The 19,248-nt window shown below is 41.8% G+C and overlaps 2 protein-coding genes across 2 annotated transcripts; both read left to right on the plus strand.

The window, feature by feature from the left end:
- The first annotated feature begins 2,322 nt into the window (after positions 1-2,322).
- On the plus strand, positions 2,323-2,995 carry LOC109476921. Its single transcript, XM_019777938.1, has one exon. The coding sequence runs from the start codon at positions 2,323-2,325 to the stop codon at positions 2,980-2,982; it is 660 nt and encodes a 219-aa protein (XP_019633497.1). The 3' UTR covers positions 2,983-2,995.
- A 3,804-nt stretch (positions 2,996-6,799) lies between these two features.
- On the plus strand, positions 6,800-14,256 carry LOC109477162 (tubulin alpha-8 chain-like). The gene is made up of 8 exons (XM_019778226.1): positions 6,800-7,073; positions 9,200-9,428; positions 9,921-10,069; positions 10,674-10,826; positions 11,341-11,718; positions 12,364-12,483; positions 12,989-13,182; positions 13,674-14,256. The coding sequence occupies exons 1-8, from the start codon at positions 7,071-7,073 to the stop codon at positions 13,810-13,812; spliced, it is 1,365 nt and encodes a 454-aa protein (XP_019633785.1). The 5' UTR covers positions 6,800-7,070; the 3' UTR covers positions 13,813-14,256.
- The last annotated feature ends 4,992 nt before the right edge of the window (positions 14,257-19,248 follow it).

Raw genomic sequence — 19,248 nt, forward strand, 5'->3', positions numbered from 1 at the left:
TTTATTGGGCACCGTGGAGGTAAATATTGAAGATGTTGCAAAGGCGAGCATGTGTTAGATCAGATTATGGTAGGATTGTGACCAAAATATCAGGCAATGCATTTTACACTGTGATGTAATCGTATGGTACCGTCAATACGTAATGCAAAATAATCAAGTCAGGCGACTTGATGAAAGGTAGAAATGGTTTAGCGTCAACTTAATTCCAATGCAGTTCCAAAAACTCCCTAGCATTACAATATGTTAACTCTACGCAACCATTTACTGCTGTAATAAAATGAATAGCCTACTACACTCACTGAATTTTTTCTGAAATCGATATTATCCTAAATTCCTAAGCAATAGTACGGTCCAGATAAACCATTAATGAGAGAATTTTGCCCAAACTCTGTTTTAATTTGTAAGGGTATAAGCAGTCAATGTACATCAATATTCTAGACATTCCAGAGGTTACAAACGGAATACAAATTACTTTCAAGGAGTTAAGAAATAAATAGCCCACACTATTTTATCTGTAGACTTCGGTTTTGTTGCCTTCTAAATTTGATTGAAAGTACGTATGCCCCTCTAGCTATAGTGTCATGTATGAACACGCTAATTGTGGTGAAGGTCATTACAATGTCACCATCTCTTTGACTGATTCCAAATGTACTATAAACTTAAAGCATGGAAGCTTTCAGTTCTAGTGATAAGTGTTTTCAACCCACTGACATTCCGTACGTTGGTTCTTATAACAAATGGCCCGTGCTACGGACAGTATAGTCCACCGTGATTGCCCCATTCGTTAGCCGCCTTTGAAGTAGTGTGACTGGGGATGGTACTTAAAACCTCCCCGGGTTTAAGAACCGGAAATTGACTGGACCAGCGTCTTACACCGTGTCGTATATAAAGTCATATCTCTTCAAACCAAACCGCTGACTTGGTTGATGAATGAAAAAGACTTAAGCGGCGGTCGATGGACCTTGCATGGTTAAGAGGTTTCCTATACATCTCATGCATTGCAATTGGTCTCAGTTTATTCCAGACATTGCCTGAGGACTTGTGGCTATGTCATTGGATGGTACCATGTAAATCTATAATAATGCACGTTTCTGACTGTCTATCAATGATAGATAGCATGTATGGAATTGAGCAAAAAAAAAATCGAAGAACACTAAGGTCCAGACATTCTTGTGGCGGAAGCCTCGGGGCATCATGACATATGTTTGCTGTCAAGGCAACATTTTGCTAGGATTGTACTGTACTTATAGAAGATTTTTTTTACCTCCGGGGAAGGAGATATCCTTCCGCGGAAGGGTTCTGTTTTTGATCGTGTTTTTGTGTTCGCAGCTGTAGCTCACGGTGGGTGTGTCGTATTTCATTTATTATTGAGGTCCAGATAGTGTGATGATTTTTTTAAATTTCATGATATATTTATATTTATGGGTTCACCACACCACGAAGTGGTGGTGAACCCATATTGCTTTTTCTGATGTTTCTCCTTCTCCTCCTCCTGCCATATCTTTAAATGGATTCAGCTTCTTCATTTTAGGGCCTAAGGTCCTGAAATTTGGTATGGAGGTACAGTGGGCAAATACCCCTAGGCGTTTTTTAATTTTTGTGATACGGGCTTTTAGAATGGTTTTATTTGAGTTTTTTGGCTGTGTTATAGCAAATGTATTACTGTGTTAGTGTGCCGTGTTTACCACGTCTGGGCATGAGTCATCACAATGGAATGCAGGGCATCAACCAATAGGCATGCAGCTTTCCTCTATACTTCTTGCTGATTGGCTGTTGGGATTTAACTTGATTAACACCTGCACAGAGCATTTCCACCTGCACAGAGCATTTCTTGCTGATTGGCTGTTGGGATTTAACTTGATTAACACCTGCACAGAGCATTTCCATACTGACAGTATGTCTGTATTCAAGTGTTTTGGTAGGTATTTCAAGCTTTTCTGCTCCAGCATTGGAATGCGGGGCATGAACGTTTTTTTATTTTATTTTGAAAATCAACAGTTTGCATTATGCAATTAAAAATCCTAACCAATAAAGTAGGGAATAGCTATCCAACTGTTGTTTTAGTTGTATGTTACTTCATATTATAGTTATATCAATGTAATTACTGTAAATCATTGTTTTCCCTTGTGTTTCTCATTCTTTCCCTGCCATGTGGTAAAATGTGGTGAACCCATCGCTGTATTTGCTCCAAAGCAAATATTGGCCTTTCTAGTTTTATGAGTATTTTCAGGATGAATTAAATCAAGTCAAGTTTCAAGTTTATTTATTTCATATATATATTTATATAATAAATGTTGTGATCTTTATCTACATACTCATGCAATGTCCTTTCTCCGTGTGTTTAAGGTATTTGGAGCAGACATCAAATCTATCGACCACGCCCATCGACCAATAGCCAAGCGTAACACATCTGACGTCATGTACTCTGGCGATGACGCAATAGCGAATCGTAACACATCTGGCGATGACGTAAACATGACGTTTACCATCATCGATGAGGTCGACAGGACCAGTGGTTCTTACCAAAACGTGACGACCTCGAAGAGTACCGGGCACGGTCAGACTGAGATCGAAGTCGTCCTGCTGTTCTTTATCCTGATGTTTGTGATCGTGATGGCCAGTGTAGGAGTCAGTAGTGCCTGTAACAAACTCGCACGTCACTTGGATGACAGAAAAAGGCGGGCTAGGATCCTGCCTCAAGAAACCGAAGACTCTTACTTCGACTCGGCGGAAGGAGTTGAGGACAGGAGGGGGTATCCTGATGAGGAGGACTCGCCGTCAGATATGGACATGTACAAGAATGATAACGTCTATATCCTGACCAGGTCGTCCCCGCCTGGAGGGAGGAATCAGACGGTGATAGACGTGGTGCCTTTGTCTTCCCCCGGGTCGTCCTGTGGGAACTCTGTCTACGGCAGCGCCAAGGTGTTCTCATGGACTTCCGTCAACCCGGATATATTACTGCATTCTACCTCCTGCTGAAACTTTCCTGGTGTGAGACAATGATGTGCGTTTCTTTTATGTTCAAACATGCACCAATGGAGGAGTGAACATGACGGAGGACCAGCATGGGAGGGGGGGGGGTGCTAGTGATTACGAATTACGCAAAATTTTCACCCCCGATTACGAATTAATTACGTTAAATTCTCAGATTTTTATTATATCATTGTATTAAATCATGGAGTACTTAATGGATTACGTTATACGTTGCAGAAAGGTAACTGCTTATGAATGAAAACGACCATGTGTTACGGCTAATGTACTGATTAAGAATTACGTTGATTTTGGACGGCTGCCTACGAAGTACGAGGACTTAAAAAGCCTGATTACGCCTTACGAAAAAGGGCATGCAGGCCCTCATGACGAACCGTTTAAAACTGTTTTAGACTTTAGGATATAGTCGGCCCTCTATGCACTTCTTTTTTACTGTGGTATAAAAACACTGTTGATATCTGTAATCAAAATACAACCGTACCCTCCAGTGTATTTTAATAATATTTTAATATGTTAAGACGACGAAACTACACTTAAAAGTGTAGTTACGTCGTCTTAAAATGTTAAATTGCAAGATGTAGACTTTTCAGAGACTTTATTGCATAATCAATGACAAACATCTGTAGGTTGTCAGTTGTAAGAGTTTGGCGAAGATATGAATTCTTGGAACTCTAGTTACACACAGTTTCTCGTCAATGAACGATCAGTGGCTGACATCTGTTATTGTTCTTTTTCTCGTGCGCCTAATGTAGTATAGAAGGGTGTCTGTAGACTTTTTGACTGTCTTGAAAATAACTGTTTAGTTCACAGGTAGACTAATATTTTGAGGATATCAAGTAAGTTGTTGTAAAATTATACATTATTTGAATTTTCGTGATGGCATGATGGCGTTATCGCTGTTTCTACAAATTAGCTATTTAAGACATCGTTCCATTTCTTTCCATGATATTTAGCAAAAAGGTGCATAATGATTATGTTGAAATGTACTTAAGCAGAGGTCTAGCTACTATTACTAGTACTATGAGTTGTTGCAGAAATTTCACTTTTTGTCTTGGAAAAAGTACTTAGTATACTACTGGCTCTTCTGTTATTTGTTACTTGGTTTATGAGACAGAATCACATAATTGCCAACGTAAGTAATTATATATAAGGAACTGATTTTTTTTCAACTTTGAATGCTGGGTTGATTAAAATAGTTTTCTTTACATCACCTAACGTATGGTAGATTGTATAATCGCAAGCTAGACTGATGCACTGCGCAGAAGAGAAGTGGACCCGGTGGTAAGAACTCTGCAACGGACCTTGGTCAGCTTAAAGATGTGACTTTACGTGGAGGAGCCTGTCATTCCCGTACATAGGGCTGTTCAGTCATAGCCGAAGCCGTAGGGCTGTTATCAATAAGGGTTTTACCATGGTCAATAATGTCCATGGCTAGAGCTTCTAATGCTTGTAGACTTGCGGCTGTGCCAAAGGGGTTACAGAAAACCAATTTGCCGTGATATCCTCATCGTTCAATGTTACACATGACGGAGTGCAGAGGGACATGGTCATGACAAATGCACCGAATTTTGCTCACAGCATCCTTGAATATTGCGTTGCGTACACTAAATATTTCGTTTTTGGTCGTTGGCATTGATTGTCATGCCATAGGCGATCGGGGTGTTCTATAAGCTCAAATAAATTTTAGAGTATACTTTCACTTGACATTTTATATCATTTTAGCAAATATTGGTCAGAAATTAATTTTGACAATTGGCATGGAACCATACAATTCTACATACAACATCTAGCATTGTGCAAACATACAAGTTGGTTTATTGGCATGAACGGTGTGTGACTGAAATGATTGGTCACCTTGTTAACTTGATCATGAATCGCACATGAACACTGGAGCAAAATAGCGAGCTCTATGTGCATTTCTACTTATAACCGCTAGTCGGCGTGTACAGTTGGTCATTAACTTGTTTTATATACCCACCCTGACGTCTGCCTGTATGAAGCCCTATGGGTCGTCAGTTTTCTGTCCACAAGGAAAACGACAGAATAACACATAAAGCAACATTTGTAATGAAACATTTACTACATGTAGACATATATTTCTGTATTTATTTTGTTGTTTCTACCTAGCTATTCTTGCTTTACTTTGCGTTTGGGCTTCATATTTCATACGTTGATCTTTTCTATTGGTTGCTCTTCTTTCGACCTTTCCAAAGATGACACGAGATTCATTGATTGTATCCAAAGATTTTTATCGATTTTTGCAGACTACACGACTTCGGCGTTATTTCCGCGACACGGTCGATTGTTCGGATGCGCAGTTATTTACAAAAGTCGATAACTCATCACACACATGTAGGTGACAGCTGTCGTATCTTTCATCTCGCATCAAGGAATAGTTCACATTTCTCTATACATGGCCGATGTCAGAAATGTTGATTTTGTATTAAGAGCGCTATGCCGGCCACAACATGCTATAGAAATGCGTTTCTGTACCTCATGCATTTGGTCATCATCTTCCCAAATTCAGTATTTTAACCATTGTAAGACCATGTTGATTTGATTATATGGATGACATCCGCGCGCGCATGAATTTTCAGACGTTTCAAAAAATATGATACTATAAATCGTACAAAACAGTTGCAAAATGGGCAAATATATACCGTAAGTTGTAAAGAAAAATATTGGAAAACGATGCCATTGTCGTAGAATGCAAAATCAAATGAAAACGACGAAAATGTCAAGAAATGAATTTGAAGAGTAGATTATTCGCCATACTGTACTTTATGTAATTTGTTCAACCTTCATGGCCACGTAGATTTCATAATGAAAGCAAGTCTTTTTTTTTCAAACTTTTTTTTATTCGTACGCTCGCATCAGTTTTGGGGTTCCCAGAGGATGCCATCTACGAGTATATAGTCAAATCAACATGGTCTAGTGATCCATATAGTTCCAGATATGACATGAAAGTTGATAGTAGAACCATATGAAACTTATTGTTGACATTCCTAATTATCATTTGAAGTATTTGATCCGGATGAAACCTCAGATATGTGTGGTTGGAATGTTTCCGTGGCGCTGGGAGGTGAGATATGTTCAGAATGCAAGCTTCGCGTTTTCTAGATCTCTTATCAAACCGCCGTATTATAAGATACGTTTACTAATCGCTTTCAGGGCGCTGTCCTTACAACTAGCTAACATCTTGATAACATTCTTCCGGTCTTTTATCAGACTGTGGCCAGAATTGCTGTGTCTGTGTACCACTTTTATTAAAGGCAATGCGATTTCAGGGCAGTTTTTCAAAATCCATTTTCTGGTCATTCTTTTAATGTAGTAAGTTGAATCAATCCTATCCCATAGCTTACTGATATCTGTGATATCGCTCACGAAAAACGGTTGCTTGTTTCGTACCATAGGCTGGTTCTAGCTATTTATTGGTGGCACCAAAAAATATAGGGACCCCTCACGTAGCTTGTTTTTGGGCTGTACTTCAAACGATTCAGGTATGAAATATTGTAAAAAAATGTGCAAAGAAATGGCCTTAAATGTCAATGTCAATATCATTATCAGACAGAATTCTTCATCTAGAATATTGTCTGTTTTGCTGCCTTGAAGAAATATTGGATGCCTTTAATATGTACTATAATATAGTGTAGGGAAACGGTCAGTACGTGTCTGTGCGAGTTTTACTGCAGCAGCTGTGCTGGGCCGTTTCCATGGATTTGGGAGGATTGATTCGCACTGGACGTGCCTACTGCGGGAGATCACAGGAGTGGGTTCGGCACACAGCGTATCCCGTCAGAGCTCGTCACACATCTGTCATCGACCGTCTAGCTAGCTCCAGAAGCCAACCCTCCCCCTCCCCCTGCACCAGCCGCCTCAAAAATAGCGCGCGTTACGCCATCGATGCCGGCCGGCAGGGGCGTACGTATCTATAAATAGGAGCCGGCTGTTTGCGACATATCCATTTGCAGTGCTTCAAGAGATACGTCGCACATCTCCAGAAGACACGTCCGTGGTTACCCACTTCGTCTGTCCACCCGAATCTCTTTAAGTGCCAAAACCCACCACTACGAAAAATGGTAAGTAGACGTGAGGGGATGGTTGAGATGATTGAGATGTGTGTGAGTAAATAATGTTAACGTTTCGGTCGGTAACATGATAGACGTGTCATATACCCCCGGGCGACTTGTCAAAATTCGGGGGTTGTTCGCGGGTGTGTCTCCCGGGACCCCGTGGTTTTTCTACCGCATTGCGGTACGGACGATCTACCCTATCTAAGCCACAGTAAGCATTAAGCCGTCTGCCATGCAATTGTGATAAACTGTACGTACATGTTAAACGTAAATAGGCGTAGTTATATCAAACATACGTATAGCATAGCAGACTATATGGGAGAGGCAGGGTGGGGGGAATCTGAGAAGTCATGGATGAGTATTTCACCATATTCCGGTCAAAGATTGAACAACGATTACTCATGGCATCACATTTAGATGTTTTTCTGAAAGATGATATTAGTTTGGAAAATACCACTGGTGTAGTTGTGTCGTGTATCAGTGAATGTGTCATATTGAACCTGACAGACGGACAGTCATTCCATCCATGGGATACGGGCTCTACATTCACCGTTTTGGGTTCAGCCTCGGGTTGTGAATTCCACACCTCCCTATTGAGTTTACCCTGTCCGGGTCCCATTTAATAGCTGATCGGTAAAGGCCACGTACTGAACTGAGAGACGGTCTGTCTTGGTCGGTAGCATACGAAAGGGGGAGGGGGGCAATTACGACTGTAGCTTCCTTCTTTGAATTCTAATAAAACAGACGCACAGTTATCAATAAAATTCATTGTAACGTGGCGTTTGTATATGTGAAAATTCCATATTTCAGTAAAGTCGCTATGGAATATGTAAGATGTTCAAAAACGCATGTACATGTACTAGTATGCGTGTTGTTTGATCATGAAGTTGGGGCCATGTAAAATTGTACAGCGTGACGCGGTAGACCCTCCCGACGGATGGTGGACAAATATGCGCAGCCCGGCTTCCTTAAATAGGGCCCGGGCACAGACGCACATGCCAGTTAGGACATCTGATCCGGGGGTTTAATACTAGGGCGGGACGGCGTGAGTTGAAACCCGGCCAGGATTACATGTGATGCCGTAATAGCCAGCATAGGGAATCGGCATGAGCAGGGGGAAAATCGGACCGGCTTCGCAGGTATTTTCCAATCATGGTATTTGTTTACGGATGTGTCACTCGTACTAGGGGGCGGGGTCACGATGAGTTAGATTGTACCTATTTGGTTGAATGTTTTATCTAAAGCGGTACTCTATCACGGTATTGGGATAACCCATGTCTGAAGGATTATTTCATTATTTAATACTACTATTCAAGAAAAGTCAACATTTTGGTGCCATTTTTCCTGTAATATGTGACCAGATGTCTTATTTTGAAATCACAATGAACAATTGGTTGAAATGGTGTGATTCTAATGAAGAAATTCGGATCTTAAAAACACAATCTCAAGATCAGACAGTGTCCTTGGGACGGCCGGCTAGACGTCATGTCTATGTGTACTTGATAAACGCCTCACCATGTATGGAGAAGGGTACTCAACGATTACATGCAGTAGCTTCAAGACTGGTTGTATTAGTATGCTTCGCCATGTCTTCGGCTTTTGTGTGTGCAGCTAAACCCTTTAGTTTTGTAAAAACGTCACGTCCAAAATATCGATAATCGGTGGTAAGATGAAAGTGTGACAGTACATACGTAGTATTACAAGTACTTGTGTTTCAGTGTACTGCCGCCATGTTGTTTCGTCATTTCTGTAGCCCCTAAAACAATGTAACGTTACATGTTTTGTACCGTTGTTACCGCCTACCATTCGTGTCAATCGTATGTGTTCAGTATCATCTGTTTGAATGAACGGTCTTTGAACTCACGTGACAATGACGTCATGAGTATTGGCCGCCATATTGGATGCTTACACATGGAAGTTTCAGAGTTATATTCGTGTTTCATTATTACAGTCAAGCACCATGTAGAGTCTGAGCTTTGAGTTCTTTGACCAAACTGTATCATCTAATATATAAGTATCTAAATGATAAAATATTAGCAGTACATTATATTGAAATGATAGAAAAAGACAAAGTATTTTCATGTATCCTTAACCCGACTGAGTTGCCGCCATCTTGTTTTTCCCTCCCACAGCGTGAGTGTATCTCTATCCACGTGGGGCAGGCTGGTGTGCAGATCGGCAATGCATGCTGGGAGCTGTACTGTCTGGAACATGGTATCCAGAAGGACGGGACCATGGAGGCGGACCACAAGACGCCCAACTTCAGCGGAGACGACTCCTTCAGCACCTTCTTTAGCGAGACCGACGCCGGCAAACACGTGCCCAGGGCGGTCTTCGTCGATCTCGAACCCACGGTTATAGGTAAGAAACATGACGTGTCTGCATCTGCGTAACATAAATTTAAAATATTACACTCACAGATTTTACTTTAGGCTCTTATATCTAAATTTCTGAAGTTTACACTATCATAGCCTAGTAGCTGCGTCATCCCCCTCTTCCTCTAGTACTCCTTGTTTCATTCTCGTACTGTTATTATGTTTCCGTTTATGGTTTTGCTCCGTTTCGTCTTCTTCCATCTCAAACAAATAAGGTCAATGACCTGGACCAGACGTCTGTCACCATGGTAATAGGTGCTGTAGCAGACACCTTGTGGTGTTGAATTACCTTATGTAGCAAGTAGCAGGACAGAGTTGGAGGGGCTTGTGAACATATAGATGGATGTGTTTGAGTAAGAATAAATAGAGCTGTAGTTTGTCATGCAGGCTAAACCGCACGAATGTATATATTACGTATTTACTTTGCAAATATTACCTTTCTTGTTCATACATTCATTCTATCGTTTTTTCTTTCCAGACGAGACGAGGACGGGGCAGTACCGTGCACTCTTCCACCCCGAGCAGCTCATCTCCGGTAAGGAGGACGCGGCGAACAACTACGCGCGCGGCCACTACACCATCGGCAAGGAGATCGTGGATGTGGTGGTGGAGCGGATTCGCAAACTGGTGAGGAAAATATGTTAAGTTGACTTTCCTCCACAAGCTAATCTACAATAACCAGCCTTACTTTCCAGCCCAAATTAACCATAATGCAACCAAGGGCAAAATTTGATACACAATCAAGAGTAACTTAGCTGTGACCAAAAATTATGCTGTTAGACCCCCAGGCCTGTCACACATGCAGAACCTCTCCCCAACTATAGTACTACCAACCAACCAAGGTTGGCTGAAGTTTGAGGGCAGTCTGACCAGATTTAGGCCACGGCTACCTTTCGATACGAATCGAAGTTGGATTTGAGTCAAATTTGACACAATGGTTGGGAAGAATTCGGTATTGTTGGGTAGGCCATTTAGCCTCTTAGGACAAAACTGTCGTAGTGACACAGAATAAATAGTTTACATAATATAGTAGTTTGGCTCACGGAAAATGTGTTGTAGTGTAGAAGAGGACTCCTGGCCTGATCTACATCTAATCTGATAACGATTATTAACAGATTCGCTGCGCTCACTCGGTGGCTTCATTCGGTGGTTATAGCAACTGACAATGCTTTATCACACCATATTCACCTCGGGGCGGGTCATTAACCCTTAATTGTGAACTCCTGTCCAGGCGGATCAGTGCACAGGCCTGCAGGGGTTCCTGGTGTTCCACAGCTTCGGCGGCGGGACTGGGTCAGGGTTCACCTCGCTTCTCATGGAGCGTCTGTCCGTGGACTACGGCAAGAAGTCCAAACTGGAGTTCGCCGTCTATCCAGCACCACAGGTACGTGGAAATATATGTGTACGGCAACAGAATAATATAATGCAACCGATATTGTGCTGTCGTGTACAGTATTTGTCCATGTCTTTTAGTCAGAATACAATTTGTACGAAAATATGTTCAATTTCACTTTTTCACAGCATACAAGTTGTACGAAAATATGTTCTACGTCATCTTTTCCCGGCGTACAATTTGTATGAAAATGTTATACATGATTGAACAGCAAATTTCTATATTCATAACTACGTGTTTAACAAGAGCCGACGTTCGGTGACCGTCTGTCATCTTCATCAGGGCAATTATGTGTCACTGCAATCATGGCTCGAAACATGTAATTGCCATGATGGAGATGACAATCATCAAAACTTCGGCTCTTGTTGAACACGTAGTTATGGAAAAAGGAATTTGCTATTCCATCATTCACCGACCCGATGAAATTATTTACGTATGTTATACATAATTTTGGATGCTAAGCTCAACATAAGAAAAACATTTACATCTCATCCCCCTCCCCCAGGTGTCCACGGCAGTGGTAGAACCCTACAACTCCATCCTGACCACCCACACCACCCTGGAGCACTCCGACTGCGCCTTCATGGTCGACAACGAGGCCATCTACGACATCTGCCGCCGGAACCTGGACATCGAGCGCCCGACCTACGTCAACCTGAACCGCCTGATCGGCCAGATCGTGTCGTCCATCACCGCCTCCTTGCGGTTCGACGGCGCACTGAACGTGGACCTGACGGAGTTCCAGACCAACCTGGTGCCGTACCCGCGGATCCACTTCCCGCTGGTGACGTACGCTCCCATCATCTCCGCGGAGAAGGCCTACCACGAGACGCTGAGCGTGTCTGATATCACCAACGCCTGCTTCGAACCCACCAACCAGATGGTAAGGGTATTTAGTACGCACATTTGCTTGTAACCATAACATGAAACTGATACAAATTTAGCTGCGGGAAATAGAAGGATTATATAGCAATGTTTCGATTGTCCGTAGTCGGATGTTTCTGAGTTAATGAATGGAATTAATTTATTGTAAGTTTATGCACTTAAAAGCTGAATACATGTTATGGATAAAGCAGGAAAAAATGATAGAGTACTGTGAAGTACTATGTACAGCAGGTTAAACTTTTCGCTTGCAAGGCATAGATGTATACGAACAGATGGAGCTTATAATACATAGTTTGTCTAGTTCCACGAGGAATACTAATGTTTCTGTTCTATCTAAATGTCGAAAACTGGTAAATTTATCTCGTATACAATTAAAGAGGATATCTATCTCATGGCTGAAGTACAGTCACAAGAGAATGACATCCTCAATTTCATCTAAATCACAATATTGGCGATTTTTTTTGCTGCACTTAATGGATAAGTTTATTGCAAATTCCTGCCCGAAGGCTAATTGCAAATAACAAAATTAAAGTAACGGAGACAAACTAACTTCAACTTCTACACAATAACACATAAAATCAACATTATTAAACACATTTATCGCCTCATGATACCTGATGAGTTATCTCCCTCCTATCGCCAGGTGAAATGTGACCCCCGTCACGGTAAGTACATGGCCTGCTGTATGCTGTACCGTGGTGACGTGGTGCCCAAGGACGTTAACGCCGCCATCGCCACCATCAAGACCAAGCGGACCATTCAGGTACTACAGCCTCCTTCATTGCACTACATTACGGCAAACCTTAAATATGTTATAGCAAATATGTGTCAGAATACTTCACGGCTAAGATGTACATTCTATACAAACAACAAACAATCTTTATTGACGCAACAGAAATACGGCGACTTTCCTATAGTCTACTACAGTTAAACGTACAAACAAATACTGGTCGAAAGCTCTAGGTGAGAGAATTTTTTGTGTTGAACCAAAAGTTGTAACTTTAAACATAACTACCAACACAGATGAATTTTTATGATAATACAAACAAATAGATACAAATTAATCATATACCTACAAGTAAATGGAGAAATCAACATGTTGTGTTTAAAGTTTCACGTATACTTTTAGTTGTAATGCCAAAACATTCTTTGATACATTTATCTATTCATACACAGTAATGATTGTCTTCCTAGAAAGATGAAATTCATCTATTGGACAAAGTGTATAAAATTCTATGAGACGAAAGTATTCCCTCTGAATCCTACAGTTCGTAGACTGGTGTCCTACTGGCTTCAAGGTCGGCATCAACTACCAGCCCCCCACGGCCGTGCCTGGCGGAGACCTGGCCAAGGTGCCCCGGGCCGTGTGTATGCTGAGTAACACCACAGCTATCGCCGAGGCCTGGGCCAGGCTAGACCACAAGTTTGACCTGATGTACGCCAAGCGTGCCTTTGTACACTGGTGAGTAAGACCATTCTTTTTCTCGCGTACTTTTTTTGCATTATTTGCTCTTGTAAGTTATGTGTTAAACTAGCATAAAACTTGGTAGGTGGAAAGGTTTTGATGAGATCTCAAAATGATTAGATTTTGAACTCTCTAGCGGCTTGTTATGGTACTGAATGGAGCTTCCGGTTTTGTATCGTGATCAGGACATTGTAAGGTCAGAAATTTTGTATGCTATTGCCGAAAAGTCCAGGACAAATACTGGTGTAATAAATTGTCTTTATAACATGTCAAGCAGATCCTAGGGTGGCAAAGGACAGCATCAAATTCGCCAGGCAGTATCCATTTGCCAGAGAGGGGCCAACCTTGGGTGGCGTAATGGACTCTCTCTGGCAAATGGATACTGCCTGGCCAATTTGGTACTGTATTTTGCCACCCTAGAATCTGCATGGAGGTTGACAAAGAGAGACAATATTTTCTAATCGGGACGGTTCATTTCTGCTCCCCAGGTACGTGGGGGAGGGTATGGAGGAGGGAGAGTTCAGCGAAGCCCGAGAGGATCTGGCAGCTCTGGAGAAGGATTACGAAGAGGTGGCAACAGACTCCATGGATGGTGAGGGGGAGGAAGACCTGGACGAGGAGTATTAAATCCTGAAAATCAACACCAAGCCTGAAAAGATTAACTACACATAACAACACGTGCCAGTAATATTGTACTGTATACTGTATGGTCACAGTTCCACAATGGATTGATAATCCACACTTTCTTTAGCTGGTGTTTTTCGGCGAAGGGTGGTTATACCGGCTATATAGATACAGAAAACGTTCAAGAAGTAACACAAAATATCCATCATTTCCATAATCAGTAAATGGTATTAAAAGATAACTCCTGAGTCCTTTTTGAAGGGTGTACATGTACGTAGAAAGTAGACTATGAAATGAGCAATACTTTCTTTTTGTACTGCGAACTGAACTGATTGAATACGTTCAATAGAGTATGAAGGCGACCCTTTGACGTTGCCGTAGTGCTCTTTCGTCGAGGTTTAAGAAATGTTAAAGATGATAGATTAATGAAATAAAATAGCCATAATATGGCAGACTTTGTCATCATTTGTGTTTGAATATCTTCTTGGATATGTTACCATTGATAACAGACAAAAGCAACCAGAGACAATGAATAATCTCATATTCATACCACTGAAAATATCAGTTCGATTTTAATATGCAACAATTACCAATTTGATCACACACATTAATTTCATTTTTTTCAGCAGCAATATTTGCCATGAAAATATCTTCGACCATTGATTCATGATCTACATCACAATAGCTTTGTTTACAATTGATAATGAACATTCACTCAGTGAATGCTACGGCCTTTTCGTGGAAAGATTGTGAAAAAAAAACCCAGCACGTATTGAACTCCCCCATGTTCAAATTAGTTCGGTCCGCTCACATTCAAATCTTTCTCTATAAACTTGTGCCGGGTACGTACAAGTCAATCCATTTTCATTTGTCTTGTTGGGAAATATGAGTTCTTTGTGTCCATTTTCTCTCACATCCGGCGTAGTTTCTTTTGATATTGTAGCATCTTGTCTTTCTGTTTTTATTGGAGGGAGCCTAATACGCCCTGGATGGTTAACATCGTCCGAAGGAGGCTTCAAGTAGGCTAAACTGTCTTTTCTACTCCTCGTGTTGCTCGATTCCGGAGTTTCTTCTTGAGTTTGTGAGTTCTGAGCTGGCTGGATCTGTATCTTTGTCTTGTTGACCCCCTTTCTCCAGTTTAAGCCCGCCCGGGTCTTTGGTTTCGCTGGCAGCATGCTGTTGGCTATGGCGGGTTTGAGCACGGGCGCCACCTTGCGGAGCACTTCGCGCTCGTGGATGCACGCTGCAAGTTTGTTACAACTGTAGCTGATGGCAACGGACAGTATGATTATGGCGACCATAATAATTACAAAAGCTAATACGACAGGAAATTCCTGTAAAGGCTCAGTTCCAGGTTGCCCCGGTGATGTCGTTGTTGTATTGACAACATTAGAAAATGTCGGAACGCTGGAATTGATGGCGTCATCAGTTTGTGATGTGACGTCGGCGGAAAGTGTGGATGACATCTCAAAGTTCGAAGTGGTGACGTTGTGTTGTGTTGCAGTCGTTTGGGAACTTCCTCGGTCTTCAAAAGGTATCACAGCAAAGAGCATCTAAGAATAGATACAAGATAAGAGGACACAATGTAAGTCAGAGAACGATGTTTAACCTAGACTTTGCAGTAGCCATAGTAGACATAACTCTATCTATGCTAAATATATGAATGTGAAAACAAAGGATTTGAAGACTTGCAATCCTTTTCATTTTTATTGCAATTAACAATGTGATTTATGGTTAAACCATGTCGTCTAATAGTCCACATATCGACCGCTGTCTTTTCTTGTTTCTGACCGTTGATCGTGAGTCATCACAGACCACAGATTTTGTACCCGGCTATCGATGACACGCCATGCGGGTTCATGTATTATAGATCCCGAGCATACAAAAACAGGTCATTAACAGATCGCACAGTGCATATACACGGCCTTTTAACGCTAATTTTCAGATAAAGAATACAGCAAAATCAATATTTTTGGAATATTTCTGGCTGACATGTGTATGCTTCCAACGCTTTTTGTAGAATATATAGTTATAATCTAGTCTGTTATGAATGTTACGCACAGTTATGTTCAAACATTATACACAGATGCTGACCTAACTGTGTTTACCACAGACCAGAACAACATGGCTTCACAAACGAACCGCGTGAATATTTAGTTTGAGAGAATTGGGTTATGCCCGTCACACATTCAGAACCTCCCCCCAACCACCAACCAACCAAGATTTAGACTATGGCTACCTTTCCATGCGAATCAGATCAAATTTGAGTTAACGTTGAGTAAAATTTGACCCCTGAACACGACCCGAACACTGTTAACTTACTCCCTAACACCAGCCGAATCAGTCGAACCTCCAGTCCACAAGTAAATGTTCTAAACATTTTAAAACATTCGGCTGAACAGTAGCCGACATCGCCGAACACCAGCCAAACACAGCCGACCTTGCTCCCGACCTACTGCTAACCATGGTTGTGGGAAGTTTGGGCAGTGTTAGGGAGGCCATATTCGGCTATATATTTGTGGCAGCGGCTTTTGTCCCTAGACCTGGCTTAGGAATGTTAGTGTAACCAAGTCATGTTGACTGGTGTGACTCAGGAAAATGTCAGGTATGCGAACTGGTCTGTTTCACCGACCGGAAGCCAAAGCAATTTCAGGACAGCAAAAATGGAATTTTAAAATAAGTTTTTTGAATGTCAACTTTTTTCCACCACCATAACCGGCCCTGGACCTTACACCCCAAATGGGGCATTGTCCAGTAGAAGTATAGAAGTAGAGGTAGAACTTTCAAACGCTTCATGTATGAAATGAAGAAAAAAGTGTGCTTATAAATGGCAGTAAATGTCAATTGCAAACAGATTTCCTCACCCCAAATATTTTTACAGCCCTGAAGTTTCGTTGGATGCTTTTACAGTACCTTATCTTAGTACGCAAGGAGGTTATGAACTCCCTGATATGAGAGTTAACAAGGCGCGAACCTTATCAAAAACACATTAGTGAAGAAACAATGTCAACATCGATCTAGGCACATGTACAGGGTCCGAGACAGAACACAATGAACACCGTAGACCATTCCAATCTCGAACCAGCACAGAAGATGATTACTTTAATCAGAGACAAAAGCTAATTAAATGTAATTAGTCTACTTTCCCGAGAAACATTGTAAAATAGCTATGTCATGTTAGACTCATTTCGTCAACGAGTCAGCTATATCAACGTTAAGAATGTAAGTAAGAGAAGAAATTTTGGTCACCTTTTGGTCATTGGCAATCAAAATATAGTGGTTCCTTTTTTAGAGAGTCTGACACAGTTACTAACTTAGTACCCAGTCCACAAAGGCGGACACGGCAAATACCAGAGCCCGTAGAAAAACATGGCGGGGCAGTCGAGCATGGGGGCTTACCTTCCATTCAAAGACGGAAGCGTTGTCTTCTTTCCGCTACCGGACGCCGGCTTTTAATAGTCCTGGTGCCGTGTTGGTATTTCTTCTCACTTGGTCACCAATCTCTCTCAGAGGGTACAGTACAGTCGTTTGGACGTACAGTGGGTCTAAACTTGTGTTCCTGTGGGTCTCTCTGTGGCAGTTGAGCAACTTTTGACCCCAGTGGTCCTAGTTACCGATGTTGATCCAACAAAACAGCCAGAACAAACACTTCAACACACCAACCTATCGTCCTAGAAAACAAACACTGTCACACACACATGCTGTCAGGCTCTCAACCACTGCATAGTCCTGCTCGTGTATATGAAGAAATAGCTCTTCTGTATTCTTTAGGAACGGATCATTTGTGCTAATTGTCGATTCTCCCACGGGTCCTTCCCTTTTTGTGTTGACGGAGTGGTTCGCTAAGCTGGCCCGTTATTTTTCACGTGCTGTCTCCGCCAAATTATCCGCGGCCAACCTTTGGGTACACTTCACGGTAATTTGGCTTGAAAGTCCCGGCTTGTTGACTCTCGACGGTGCGCCAAGCAAACACCGTTTAGACTTCTGTGTCCTTTCGTCACGCCTTGAGGCTTAAAACATATCTTTTGTCCCTAATTTTCAGACTCAAATGTTACGTATGTACGTACGTGTAGATAGACTCCCCGCAAAACCACACCGGTTTAATCAGACGTGATCCCGGCACGAAGGTGTTCTTTGTTCGCAGATTATTGAGTTTTCTCTCGCCATAGAGACGACCTCGGCGTCTATACAAACAAAACGTTCTGTTTTCCTCGATGAGGAACTGAACTAACGAGTTTTGCACCTAACTCTGACAAGGAATGACTGATCACTTGTGACATAGAGGGAGAAAGTGTTGGTTTCCCCCCTGAGGCTTGTTTCCTTCATTTTCCAACATGCGCTGTCTGTTCCATGGGTATAATATATGGGCATCCACTGCAACTTCAGGGCGGCAGAACTAGCTGGATCTTTGACTCAATTCTTTTGTAATTAATATTGTAGTAAGTTGAATCAACCCTATCCCACAGCATACTGTTATAAGTTGAATCAACCCTATCCCACAGCATACTGTTATAAGTTGAATCAACCCTATCCCACAGCATACTCAGTCTGTTATAAGCTGAATCAACCCTATCCCACAGCATACTCAGTCTGTTATAAGCTGAATCAACCCTATCCCACAGCATACTGTTATCTGTGAGGCAAAACGTTATTGCCAACGAAAAACATCTGCTTGTTTCGTATCATAGTAGGTTCTAGCTATTTATGGTTGGTACCAAAAATAAATGGACTCCTCATGCAGCATGTTTTAAGGCTATGCCAAACGCCCCAAAAAGTATGAAATGATGACAAATATGTACTACGAAATGGCAGTAAGTAGCAATATCAGACAATTCCCTCATATCCAGAATTTTTTGCCGCATTGAAATGCATTGGATGCCTCTAACTCGTACCGGGTCCTTGTATAAGACTAGAAGGTAACTTTGAATACGGATTCAAAAGTGATTAAAATTAAACTAAAAGTCCGAAATAACAACGTTCTGAACTGCACACAAAGTTTCCTTCAGCGTCATTCGAATTTCCAACAACTGAAACGTCTTGATACAACACTGTGCGGACGTGACAACATTCATCCCGTGTGACATCGTGAGGCGGTCGTTTCGTTTGATTCGGCCTTCCAAGGTACTGCAATGGTACACATTGTTGGTAGATGGCGTTTTGATCATGTCACTGATGAGTAACACCGAAGTTTTGAAGGTACAGCTGTAACAAACCAAACCATTTCTGTGTTTAGTGTAAGACCTATATCGCACTCTGTGTTATACTCGCTATCATGTACATCTATATAGAACTTGTCTTCACTCGTTATAACTGCCCCATGGCACTACATGTAAGGTTTCCAATATGAGACAACGAGTTTGTGTATGTAGCCTCCTTCTCAGACTTCTGATGCGGTGGCGTTACTTTTTTTTTCGGGGAGCGACGCTAGGTATGCCACCG

Source organism: Branchiostoma belcheri, unplaced genomic scaffold (assembly GCF_001625305.1).
Source record: "Branchiostoma belcheri isolate BF01 breed outbred unplaced genomic scaffold, Haploidv18h27 scaffold4, whole genome shotgun sequence".
Taxonomy (NCBI): domain Eukaryota; kingdom Metazoa; phylum Chordata; class Leptocardii; order Amphioxiformes; family Branchiostomatidae; genus Branchiostoma; species Branchiostoma belcheri.

Bases quoted from the DNA above. Each gene is read 5' to 3' on its own strand.
- LOC109476921 (XM_019777938.1), top strand. From the start codon at position 2,323: ATGTCCTTTCTCCGTGTGTTTAAGGTATTTGGAGCAGACATCAAATCT.
- LOC109477162 (XM_019778226.1), top strand. The intron at 10,827-11,340 runs GTACGTGGAAAT...CCCCTCCCCCAG, and splicing joins CCGTCTATCCAGCACCACAG to GTGTCCACGGCAGTGGTAGA. The intron at 11,719-12,363 runs GTAAGGGTATTT...TCCTATCGCCAG, and splicing joins TCGAACCCACCAACCAGATG to GTGAAATGTGACCCCCGTCA.